The sequence below is a fragment of the Heterodontus francisci genome, chromosome 30, assembly GCF_036365525.1.
Source record: "Heterodontus francisci isolate sHetFra1 chromosome 30, sHetFra1.hap1, whole genome shotgun sequence".
Taxonomy (NCBI): Eukaryota; Metazoa; Chordata; class Chondrichthyes; order Heterodontiformes; family Heterodontidae; genus Heterodontus; species Heterodontus francisci.
Genome location: NC_090400.1, coordinates 58,493,172 through 58,505,357, shown reverse-complemented (window position 1 = coordinate 58,505,357; position 12,186 = coordinate 58,493,172). Strand labels below are relative to the sequence as shown.

The 12,186-nt window shown below is 46.6% G+C and overlaps 1 protein-coding gene across 4 annotated transcripts in view; it reads left to right on the top strand.

Annotated features, from left to right (window-relative positions):
• LOC137346839 (transient receptor potential cation channel subfamily V member 3-like) overlaps window positions 1–12,186 on the top strand; it is a 68,999-nt gene that overhangs the window by 49,324 nt on the left and 7,489 nt on the right. For all 4 annotated transcript variants that reach the window (XM_068010759.1, XM_068010760.1, XM_068010762.1 and 1 more), the window contains exons 14-17: window positions 364–453; window positions 7,217–7,290; window positions 8,134–8,299; window positions 11,460–11,526. In XM_068010759.1, the coding sequence (XP_067866860.1) occupies window positions 364–453; window positions 7,217–7,290; window positions 8,134–8,299; window positions 11,460–11,526 (397 nt within the window). The remainder of the gene's footprint in view (window positions 1–363; window positions 454–7,216; window positions 7,291–8,133; window positions 8,300–11,459; window positions 11,527–12,186) is intronic.

Genomic DNA, 12,186 nt, shown 5'->3' with positions numbered 1-12,186 from the left:
AGGAATGGGCAATAAATGCTGGCCTTGTCAGTGATGCTCACATCCCGTGAATGAATGAATAAAAAAGTAAATTATATCGCACTATATTAAGAAGAGAAAAGAGAGACGTGCATTTATATAGCGCCTTTCATGACCTCAGGATGTCCCAAAGTGCTTTTGCACAATTGAAGTATTTTTGAAGCTTTGTAATGTAGGAAACATGGCAGCCAATTTGTGCACAGCAAGATCCCACAAACAGCAATGCAATAATGACCATTATTAGTATTTTGTATCACTACCTTAGTGTGTTCTATCAGTGTATTAAACCTTTGATGAATATTTTATTGATGTTAATTGATGACCCTCTCCTCTGATTTTACACAGACCCTGGTATCTACATTGAGTTATCTGCCCTGGCTCTTCCAGGCACAGAATTATATACTCCTGACCGCTGTGTACTTTCTGATTAAGGAGGTGGGTTTTACTGTGTTGTGTGTACTTTGCCTTTAAATTTTCAACAGAAAGCAGTTCACAACTGTCCTCTTCCACCTGGGGTCTTTACTGAAGCCCAAATATAAAACAGTTTTAAATTCTCAAACATATGAAAGTACAGCAGAAGCAGCTGTCCTCAGTCACTAACCAGGTTTCTTTTAATGACGGCCAGTGTCCCCTCAATTTAAAAGCTTAAAATAGTTTCACTTACATTTCAAAATACCTCTTCTGTGAATTTTGTGTATCTTGAGATCTCTGTGCTCCTCCAATTCTGGCCTCTTGAGCACCTTGAATTTAATCACAGCAGTATTGATGACTGTGCCGTCAGCTGCCTGGGCCCTAAACTCTGCAATCCCTCCTTAAACCTCTCTGAATCTCTACCTCTCTCTTCTCCTGTAAGGCGCTCCTTAAAACCGAGAATCACAGAATGGTTACAGCACAGAAGGAGGCCATTTGGCCCATCATGCCTGTGCTAGCTCTCTGCAAGAGCAACTCAAGTTGCCCAACTACCCTGCCTTTTCCCTGTAGCCCTGCAAACTTTTTCTCTTCAGATAATTGTGCAGTTCTCTTTTGAAAGCCACAATTAAATCTGCCTCCACCGCTCTCTCAGGTAGTGCATTCCAGATCCTAAACACTCGCTGTGTAGAAAACATTCTCCTCATTTCGCCATTACTTCTTCTGCCGATTACCTTACATGGGTGTCCTCTGCACCCCACCTCTTTGACGAAGCTTGTGGTCATCTGTCCTAATGTTTCCTTACTTTGTTTTGATCATTCCTACATAAATACAAATTGTTCTTGTTAGAGAAAAAGACTGGGAATTAGCACATTATATTTCATGCATTCAGTAACAACATCAAACACTCCCAGGACAGGTAGAGTACGGGGGTTAGATACAGAGTAAAGCTCCCTCTACACTGTCCCCATCAAACACTCCCAGGACAGGTACAGCACGGGGGTTAGATACAGAGTAAAGCTCCCTCTACACTGTCCCCATCAAACACTCCCAGGACAGGTACAGCACGGGGGTTAGATACAGAGTAAAGCTCCCTCTACACTGTCCCATCAAACACTCCCAGGACAGGTACAGCACGGGGGTTAGATACAGAGTACAGCTCCCTCTACACTGTCACCATCAAACACTCCCGGGACAGGTATAGCACAGGGTTAGATACAGAGTAAAGCTCCCTCTACACTGTCCCCATCAAACACTCCCAGGACAGGTACAGCACGGGGGTTAGATACAGAGTAAAGCTCCCTCTACACTGTCCCATCAAACACTCCCAGGACAGGTACAGCACGGGATTAGATGCTCATTACCTGCCCTTCTTTCCTTCCCTCTGTCTCCTGCCCTCCCAATTAATTACTAACACGTCAAAAGTTATCTCCAATTCCACGTGCTTTTATATTTGTTATTTTCTTGTGTGGATCCTCATCGAATACCTTCTAAAAGTCCTTATAAACAATGTGGCTGGAACCGTCACATCCACCGAGCTAGCGATTTGTTCAAATTACTCTTCCATGCTAGTTGGTCATGACCCACACTTCACAAATCTATGCTGAGCCCTCCCCAGCTCCACATACAATCTGCAGGGATGCCCATCCCCTGCAGTCTCTCGACAACCTGGGCTGTTGTCTGACTCAGTCGATCTTGCTGAAACCCTCCCTAAAAATAATAGAAAAAAAAAGAAATGAAAAAAAAAAAACGGGTTAGATACAGAGTAAAGCTCTCTCTACACTGTCCCCATCAAACACTCCCAGGGCAGGTACAGCACGGGGTCAGTGGGCACCGCAGGGACTGGAGTGCATCATTGATGCCGAAAATGGCATTTTAATTTGAGTTTTTGTTGATTTATCTGGTTTTAAATAAAGTTATTTTTTTTAAAACGGGGTTAGATACAGAGTAAAGCTCCCTCTACACTGTCCCCATCAAACCCTCCCAGGGCAGGTACAGTACAGGGTTAGATACAGAGCTCCCACTACACTGTCTGATTCTCACACCAGCATGAAATTTTTTGCATTGCTCACACCAACTATCACACAACCTCTCGGAATGAGATGATCAATTTGGTGCCTGGATTTGAGCGGGTGAGCTTGGCCCATATGGAAGTGGACAGACACTGGGGAGATGGTGGCGTAGTGGTAATTTCACAGAACTGGTAATCCAGAGGCCCTGTTTAATGTCCTGAGGACATGGGCTCAAGTCCCACCACGGCAGCTGGTGGATTTTAAATTCAATTAATAAAAACATCTGGACTTGAAAGCGAGTCTCAGTAATGGTGCTGTGAAATTATTATTGATTGTCATAAAAACATATCTGGTTCACTAATGTCCTTTAGGGAAGGAAATCTGCCGTCCTTACCTGGTCTGACCTACATGTGACTCCAGACCCACAGCAATGTGGTTGACTCTTAACTGTCCAATGAAATGGCCTAGCAAGACACTCAGTTCAAGGCAATTAGGGATTGGCAACAAATGCTGGCCATTTATGAATAAAATAAAACCATGTTAGCCAGGACTCTGTCGGAATGCTGATGGTGCTGCTGAAGAAGGGGAATGTTTTCCAGTCTCTGTCCAGAGATGTTAAATCGGTCAACAAAAAAAATACTGCACTTGCTGGAAATCTGAAATTAAACAGAATTAAATGCTGGAAACTCTCAGCAGGTCAGGCAGCATCCGTGAAGAGAGAAGCAGAGTTAAAAGTTTCAGGTCAATGATCCTTCATCAGAACTCACAGAATCACAGAATTGTTACAGCACAGCCATTCGGCCCATCGTGTCTGCACCGGCTCTTCAAATGAGCAATTCACCAAATGCCATTCCCCCGCCTTCTCCCTGTAACCCTGCACAGTCTTCCTTTTCACATAGGCTGCGTTTGCTGACAACACAACCACTAGGTGGCACAGTACTAGCACATGCGCAAATGCAGCCTCCTCCACTGAAACGTCAGTGTCTGCGACGTTCAGGCAGCTGCCAGGATTAAAGATGGCGCTGCTCAATTTATCATAAAAAACAAATTCAACCCAAAAATCCCCTCAATGGCTGCCATTGACGCCTCCATCCCACCCCCAACAGTCCCCTGCTCCCTCCTGCCATTGCACTTCTCTTTGCCACTCCCTCCTGCGCCCACCTTCTCGCCACTCACTCCCCGCTGCCTTCCCTTAGCCTCTCGTTCTGGCCTCGCTGCTCCCCCTGCCTCCGGCCGCTCAATCCCCACTTCCCCACTCCTCACTTCCCTCTCTCCCCCCAACCCGCTCTCCAGCTACTCACACACCGCTTCCCCCCCTCCACCTGCCCCTCCACCGCTCACTCCGGCCTCACTGCTCCCCCTGCCTCCGGCCCCTCAGTTCCCACATCGCAGCTTCCTCACTCCACTCCTCCACGCACCCCCCCCACCCCCACACAACCCGCTCTCTGGCCGCTTTCTCCCCTCCCCCCGCTTCCCCTTCCTCCAGCCGCTCTCTCCAGGCTGTGCTGCTTCGCTCCTCTCGGCGACTCACTCCCATGTTTGATCGTTCCACGTCGTGCCACCCGAAGAAGCAAGGCGGGCCGAGGTGGGGCAAGCGGCCGGTTGCGGGGGGGTGCTGGGTAAGCAGGCGGGGGGGAGCGAGTGGCTGAGGGAAGGTAGCAGCATGGCGGGGAGTGAGCAGTTGAGTGGGGTGAAGTGGTGATTAAAGCAGGGAGGGAGTGGGGTACTATTAGGGTGAATGGAGCCAGCGAAGGCAGCTATTGAGGGTGAGGTCATCAGTGCGTGGTGATGTCATGCGCACATTCATACTGGCAAGCTGGCAAATGTTCACACACACTGATGATGTCCGCGATCGCTTTGCACATGCTCTGTGTTGTCAAGAGTTGCTTTGTCTCAGATAACAGTCTAATTCCTTTTGAATGCCTCGATTGAACCTGCCTCCACCACACTCTCAGGCAGCGCATTCCAGATCCTAAACCACTCGCTGCGTGAAGGAGTTTTTCCTCATGTCACTTTTGCTTCTTTTGCCAATCACTTTAAATCTGTGTCCTCTCGTTCTCGATCCTTTCACCAGTGGGAACAGTTTCTCTCTATCTACTCTGTCCAGACCCCTCATGATTTTGAATACCTCTATCAAATCACCTCTCAGCCTTCTCTTCTCCAAGGAAAACAGTCCTAACTTCTCCAATCTATCTTCATACCTGAAATTCCTCATCCCTGGAACCATTCTCCTGAATCTTTTCTGTACTCTCTCCAATGCCCTCACATCTTTCCTAAAGTGCGGTGCCCAGAACTGGACGCAATACTCCAGCTGAATCCGAACTAGTGTCTTATACAAGTTCAACATAACCCCCTTGCTCTTTTACTCTATGCCCCTATTAATAAAGCCCAGGATACTGTATGCTTTATTAACCGCTCTCTCAACCTGTCCTGCCACCTTCAATGGCTTACGCACATATACACCCAGGTCCCTCTGCTCCTGCACCCACTTTAGAATTGTACCCTTTATTTTATATTGTCTCTCCATGTTCTTCCTACCAAAATGAATCACTTCATATTTCTCTACATTGACCTTCATCTGCCATCTGTCTGCCCATTCCACCAACTTGTCTATGTCCTTTGGAGCTCTGCACATCCTCCTCACAGTTCACGATTGTTCCAAGTTTCGTATCATCCACAAAACCACACGAACTGGAAAAAGTTAGAGCTGTAACAGGTTTGAAAGAAGTACAGAGGCAGGGAAAGGCGGGAGAGGGAGGAAAGAACCAAGGAAGATCTGTGATAGGGTGGAAGGCAGGAGAAATTAAACGGCAAAAGGGCTGATGGTGCAAGGCAAAATGCGATGGTCATGGGACAAGAAACAAAAGATGGGTCTAAAGGAGGTGCAAATGGCAATAGCAGAATCATTACCAACAGCTGCCATCTGTAAAAGTGGGAGCAGAGGTTCTGATTTAAAATTGTTGAACTCAACGTTGAGTCCAGAAGGCTGTAAAATGCCTAATCAGAAGATGAGGTGCTGTTCCCCAAGCTTACGCTGAGCTTCATCGGAACTGTGTAGGAGGCCGAGGACAGAGAGGTCAGAGTGGGAGTGGGATGGAGAATTGAGGTGACAAGTGACTGGAAGCTCAAGGTCATACTTGCTGTCATGAGGATATTAAATTGGTCCCTGAAGTGGAAGTCAAAGGCTAAACGGATGCAGGGAATTTTTAATAACGCCAAAGGCCGCTCAATCAGATCTGGAACCCTGAAAACAAGTTTGTGAAAAGAACCTTCTGGAAAGAAAATCCACCTCCGTTTGGTGGGAATTATGAAGTTATTTTTGAAGAGCTAAATGCAAACAGCAGCAAAGTTCCAAGTTTGAGCTCCAATCCGTGCTCGGTTTTGTTGCTGGTACAATCTCCAATCCCATGGTCCAGATGTATACAACAACAATTTGCATTTATACAGTGTCTTTAACATAGTAAAACATCTCAAGGTGTTTCATGTGAGTGATTATCAGATAAAATCTGACACCGAGCCACATGAGGTGACCTAGGACAGGTGACTAAAAGCTTGGTCAAAGAGGTCGGTTTTAAGGAGTGTTTTAAAGGAGGAGAGAGAGAGGCGGAGTGGTTTAGGGAGGGAATTCCAGAGCTTAGGGCCCAGGCAGTTGAAGGCACAGCCGCCAATGGTGGAGCGATGCAGGCTGAGGGTGTGCAAGAGGGCAGATTTGGAGGAACGCAGAGATCTCGGAGGGTTGTAGGGCTGGAGGAGGTTTACAGAGATAGGGTGGTGCAACTCCATGGAGGGATTTGAAAACAAAGATGAGAATTTTAAAAGCAAAGTGTTGTCAGACTGGGAGCCAATGTCGGTCAGTGAGAAACCTGGGTGATGGGTGAATGGGACTCGGTGCTAGTTAGGACACAGGCAGCAGGGTTTTGGCTGAGCTGAAGGTTTTGGAGGATGGAGGATGGGGAGGATGGGAGGCCAGATAAGAGAGCACTGGAAGAGCAAGTAACAAAAGCGCAGATGGAGGATTCAGCAGCAGATGGGCCAAGGTAGGGGCAAAGCGGGGTGATGCCCTGGAGGTTTAAACCCGTGTTCATTTCACTCCAAACTATCTATTCCTGGTTGTTGAAACTAATAAAATTTGGTGTTCTAATTTAAGTGAAGAAAAGCCCTTTCCAAGGCGTTAGGTTCACATGGAATGGAAACAGGACAAATCAGGGAGCAGACGATCTCAGCACAAGGCTTGATGGCGAAGATTGCCAGGACTTGTGGGCCAGGAGTGGCCATGGAATCATAGGTTGATACAGCACTGAAGGAGGCCATTCGGCCCATCATACCTGTGCTGGCTCTTTGAAAGAACTATCCAATTAGTCCCACTCTCCTACTCTTTCCCCATAGCCCTGCAAACTTTTTCCCTTCACTTATCCAATTCTCTTTTGAAAGTTACCAATGACCTTAAATCTGTGCCCTTTGGTTGCCGATCCTTCTGGAAACAGTTTCTCCTGATTTACTCTTAAACCCTTCATGATTTTGAACACCTCTATCAAATCTCCTCTTAACCTTCTCTACTCTGGGAATACTGCGGCACTAAGACCATTGCAGGGGAGTTGGAGAAGTACTAAAGGGGAGGAAGTTTGCAGGGCAATGGGGAGAGCGGGGGAGTGGGACTGATTAGACATCTCTGTCAAAGAGCTGTGGAGGCTAGGAACTTGGAAACTGAGAAATCAGACACAGGAACAGCTCAGAATCCTGGAGAATGATGAATAATTCCCTCTCTCCATTTCTTTCAGGGGGCAGAAATGATGTACTTAAGACGTTCCAATCTACACTCCATACTGATGGATGGATTCTTTCATGTTCTGTTGTAAGTTCCCTTGTCAGTTACTATCATAAGAAGTGTGAATATCAGTAAGAATGAGAGTCTGAATCATAGAATCATAGACAGTTTACGGCACAGAAAGAGGCCACTTGGCCCATCGTGTCTGTGCCGGCTGAAAAACGATCCACCCATTCTAATCCCACCTTCCAGCGTTTGGTCCGTAGCCCTGCAGATTATGGCAGCGTGTGAGTAAGAGTCTGTGTGAGGATAGGATTGATTCCCGGCTGTGAAGTCCATCACAATTGGATGTCTTTTGAGGTTGGGGTAGAGGTGCTGGAGGGGCGGGGGGGGGGGGGGCGGTGGTGGTGTGGCACTGGAAGCAAACATAGGGTGGGGGACAGGAGAGGGACTACTTCGTGAGGGTGGGGTCTACAGGAGAGGAACAGGGAACAACAGAGCAACGAAAAAAGACAGTTTATTCCTGACTCATTATTGAATGATTCATCAGAGAGAGAGACAGAGAGGCCATTCAGCCCATCTTACCTGTGCCGAGTCTTTGAAAGAACTGGCCAATCAGTCCTATTCCCCTGCACTTTCCCCATAACCCTGCAAATGTTTCCTTTTCAAGTATTTATCCAATTCCCTTTTGAAAGTCACCATTGAATCTACTTCTGCCAATTTTGCAGGCAGTGCGTTCCTGTTCACAACAACTGAACAGGTGAAAAACATGCTCACCTCCCCTCTGGTTCTTTTGCCAATTACTTCAGAGTCAGAGCACGCTCAGTCAGTTCAGCAACTTTCCTTCCCTGTGAAAGATGCAGTCATTCATGTGTTCTGTGCAGGTTATAAATGTAGATCATGAACATTTGAATTGCTTTTTCTTGTCAGTTTTCTCCAGTCCTCCCTCGTGATCATCTTCATCACCTTGTGCAGGGCCGACATGGAAGATTCCAGAATACTGCTCGTTCTAGCTCTGGCCCTGGGATGGTTCAACGTCTTGTATTACACCCGAGGCTTCAAACTGACTGGAATTTACTGTGTGATGATTAAAAAAGTACGTCGAGAACGGCTCCCAGTGAGATTGAGTCTTGTTTGGCTCACGGTTATAGATGCAGGGTGGTTTGTCTATCCTGTTTTGGAGCAGTGTTATAAATGCTACAGCTGTACAAAGTCCTGGTTAGACCTGCTCTGGAGCACTTTGTACAGTTCTGGGAACTGCACCTTAGAAATGATATACTGGCCTGGAAAGGAGTAGATTCAGCATGCGAGAGACAGCATGGTTTTGTGAAGGGGAGGTCGTGTCTTACTAATTTAATTGAGTTTTTTGAGGAAGTGACGAAGATGATTGATGAAGGAAGGGCAGTGGATGTTATCTATATGGACTTTAGTAAAGCCTTTGACAAGGTCCCGCATGGCAGACTGGTACAAAAGGTGAAGTTACACGGGATCAGAGGTGAGCTGGCAAGATGGATACAGAACTGGCTCGGTCATAGAAGACAGAGGGTAGCAATGGAAGGGTGCTTTTCTGAATGGAGGGATGTGACTAGTGGTGTTCCGCAGGGATCAGTGCTGGGACCTTTGCTGTTTGTAGTATATATAAATGATTTGGCGGAAAATGTAGCTGATCTGATTAGTAAGTTTGCGGACGACACAAAGGTTGGTGGAGTTGCGGACAATGGTGAGGATTGTCAGAGGATACAGCAGGATATAAATCGGTTGGAGACTTGGGCGAAGAAATGGCAGATGGAGTTTAATCCGGACAAATGTGAGGTAATGCATTTTGGAAGGTCTAATGCAGGTGGGAGGTATACAGTAAATGGCAGAACCCTTAGGAGTATTGACAGGCAGAGAGATCTGGGCGTACAGGTCCACAGGTCACTGAAAGTGGCAACGCAGGTGGATAAGGTAGTCAAGAAGGCATACGGCATGCTTGCCTTCATCGGTCGGGGCATAGGGTATAAAAATTGGCAAGTCATGTTGCAGCTGTACAGAACTTTAGTTAGGCCACACTTAGAATATTGCGTGCAATTCTGGTCGCCACACTACCAGAAGGATGTGGAGGTTTTGGAGAGGGTACAGAGGAGGTTTACCAGGATGTTGCCTGGTCTGGAGGGCATTAGCTATGAGGAGAGGTTGGAAAAACTCGGATTGTTTTCACTGTAACGACGGAGGTGGAGGGGCGACATGATAGAGGTTTACAAAGTTATGAGCGGCATGGACAGAGTGGATAGTCAGAAGCTTTTTCCCAGGGTGGAAGAGTCAGTTACTAGGGGACATAGGTTTAAGGTGCGAGGGGCAAAGTTTAGAGGGGATGTGCGAGGCAAGTTCTTTACACAGAGGTGGTGAGTGCCTGGAACTTGCTGCCGGGGGAGGTGGTGGAAGCAGATACGATAGCGACGTTTAAGAGACATCTTGACAAATACATGAATAGGATGGGAATAGAGGGGTACGGACCCCGGAAGTGCAGAAGGTTTTAGTTTAGGCAGGCATCAAGATCGGCGCAGGCTTGGAGGGCAGAATGGCCTGTTCCTGTGCTGTACTGTTCTTTGTTCTTATTCATCAGAATGTTACCAGGGCTCCAAGGGTTTGGTTATGAAGAGAGATTACCTAAATTAGACTTTTATTCTATGGAATATAGAAGGTTATGGGATGATTTAGGAGCATAACATCAGTAATCGGAGCAGGAGAAGGCCGTACAGCTGCTTGTGCATGCTCTGTCATTCAATAAGATCATGGCTGATCTCTTACATCGACTTTACTCTCCTGCCCTATCACCATATCTCTTGACTTCATTGGTATCCCTTGTTCTAGACAAATATTTGGTGAGGTTTTTAGGATTTGGAAGGGAATTGATAGGGTTGATAAAAAGTAACATTTTCCACTGGTGTTGCGGGGCTGGGGCAGTGGGGGAGTCTAGCACAAGGGGACAGAACCTTAAAATCAGAGCCAGGCCATTCAGGAGAAACGTTAGCAAACACATCGTCACACAAAGGGTGGTTGAAGTGTGGAACTCTCTCCCATAAAAAGCAGTAGATGCCGGGGGTCAATTAATCAGTTTAAATCTGAGATCAATAGATTTTTTGCCGGACAAGGGTATTAAGGGATATGGAGCCAAGGTGGATCGTTGGAGTTAGGACACAGATCAGCTTTAATCTCATTGGATGGCAGGAACAGGCTCGAGGGGCTGAATGGCCTTTTCCTGTTACTGTGTTCCTATGTTCATTCCCAGAAGGATGGATCCTCACAGGTCCCATCTCCTGTTCTGTGGGTCAGATGGATGGAAAAGGTCTCATGGCACTATTTTACGAAGAGCAGGATGGTTATCCGTGGTATCCCTGGGCCAATATTTAACCAACCTCCCTATAATAAAACATTGGTCATTATCACATTGCTATTCGTGGGATCTTGCTGTGCCCAAATTGACTGCTACATTTCCTACATTACAACAGTGGCATAGGAACATAGGAATATAGAAACAGGAGTAGGTCATTCAGCCCATTCACTTAGATCATGGCTGATCATCTACCTCAATGCCACTTTCCCACGCTGTCTCCATATCTCTTGATGGATTTAGCATCCAGATATCTATTGATTTCTGTCTTGAACATGCTCAATGATTGAGCTTCCACAGCCCTCTGGGGTAGAGAATTCCACAGATTCACCACCCTCTGTGTGAAGAAATTCCTCCTCAACTCAGTCTTAAATGGCCTGCTCCTTATTCTGAGACTGTGTCCCCTGGTTCTAGACTCACCAGTCTGGGGAAACATCCTATCTACATCCACCCTGTCATGCTGTGTATGAATATTGTAAAATTCAATGAGATCACCTCTCATTCTTTGAAACCCTAGAGAATACAGGCCCAGTTTCCTCAATCTCTCACATTTCAAAAAGTATTTCATTGGCTGCAGAGTGCTTCGGGATGTCCTGAGATCATGAAAGAGCCTGTGGAAATGTGAGCTCTTTCCTTTCTCTGTGGAATCTTGCTGTGCGTAAATTTGCCCATGACTTTGCTTTGAAGCTGTATAAAGCAGCTTTGGGCACCCCAAGAACATGATAAGGCACAATATAAAGTTGTACCAGGTTGTATAATATCCTCACTGCATATAACTGTCAGTACCAGGTAATCTGTCCTGTGATTATGGTATAACTGAAAAGAGCATTCTAACTCTACCAGAGTCAATTAAAGAGCAATCCTCCTAACTGTGTTTTGACAGATTATTCTGCAGGATATCCTGCGATTTCTGCTGGTTTATGCGGTTTTCATTGTGGGATTTGCAGCAGGTAAGACTGGCTGTCAGTGTCTTTATAGTTACTTGCTTTGTGAGATCCCCTGGATTGATTCCAATTGTGCTGTAGCTGAGATGGGGCAGGGCCAGAGAGGAATTGTCCCCAGAGTAATATTTCCCTCTATTGCCCTGGATTTTTTTGTTTGCTTTTTCCCAGATTCCATGGCTGTGGGAATGGGGGAGAACAGGGGACTGGGAAGGAAAGTTTATGTACGATGCTCTGGCAAACTTGGTGCGGGGGCAGGTTTAATGGACCAGCTGGTATTTCCCTGCCTGTTACTGTAGTCTGGTCATGTAAGTCTTGAGTTTTCCAGTAGGGTTTTGGGGTGACCTTATACACAAGTACATACAGTACCTGTGCTTTCAGCCATGGGGCTTACCTCTGAGCCAAAAGGTCGAGGGTTCAAATCCTGCTCGAGAGACTTAAGCCCACAGTCCAGGCTTACTCTCCCAGTGCAGCACTGAGGGAGCGTTGCAGTGTCAGAAGTACCATTTTTTTTGGATGAGATATTAAACTGAGGCCCTGTCTGCCCTCTCAGGGGTTGTAAAAGATCCCACTGCCACTATTTGAAGAGGAGCAGGGGAGTTCTCCCATCTCCTCAATCAACATCACAAAAACAGACGATCCGTCTATTATCACATACCTGTTTGTGGG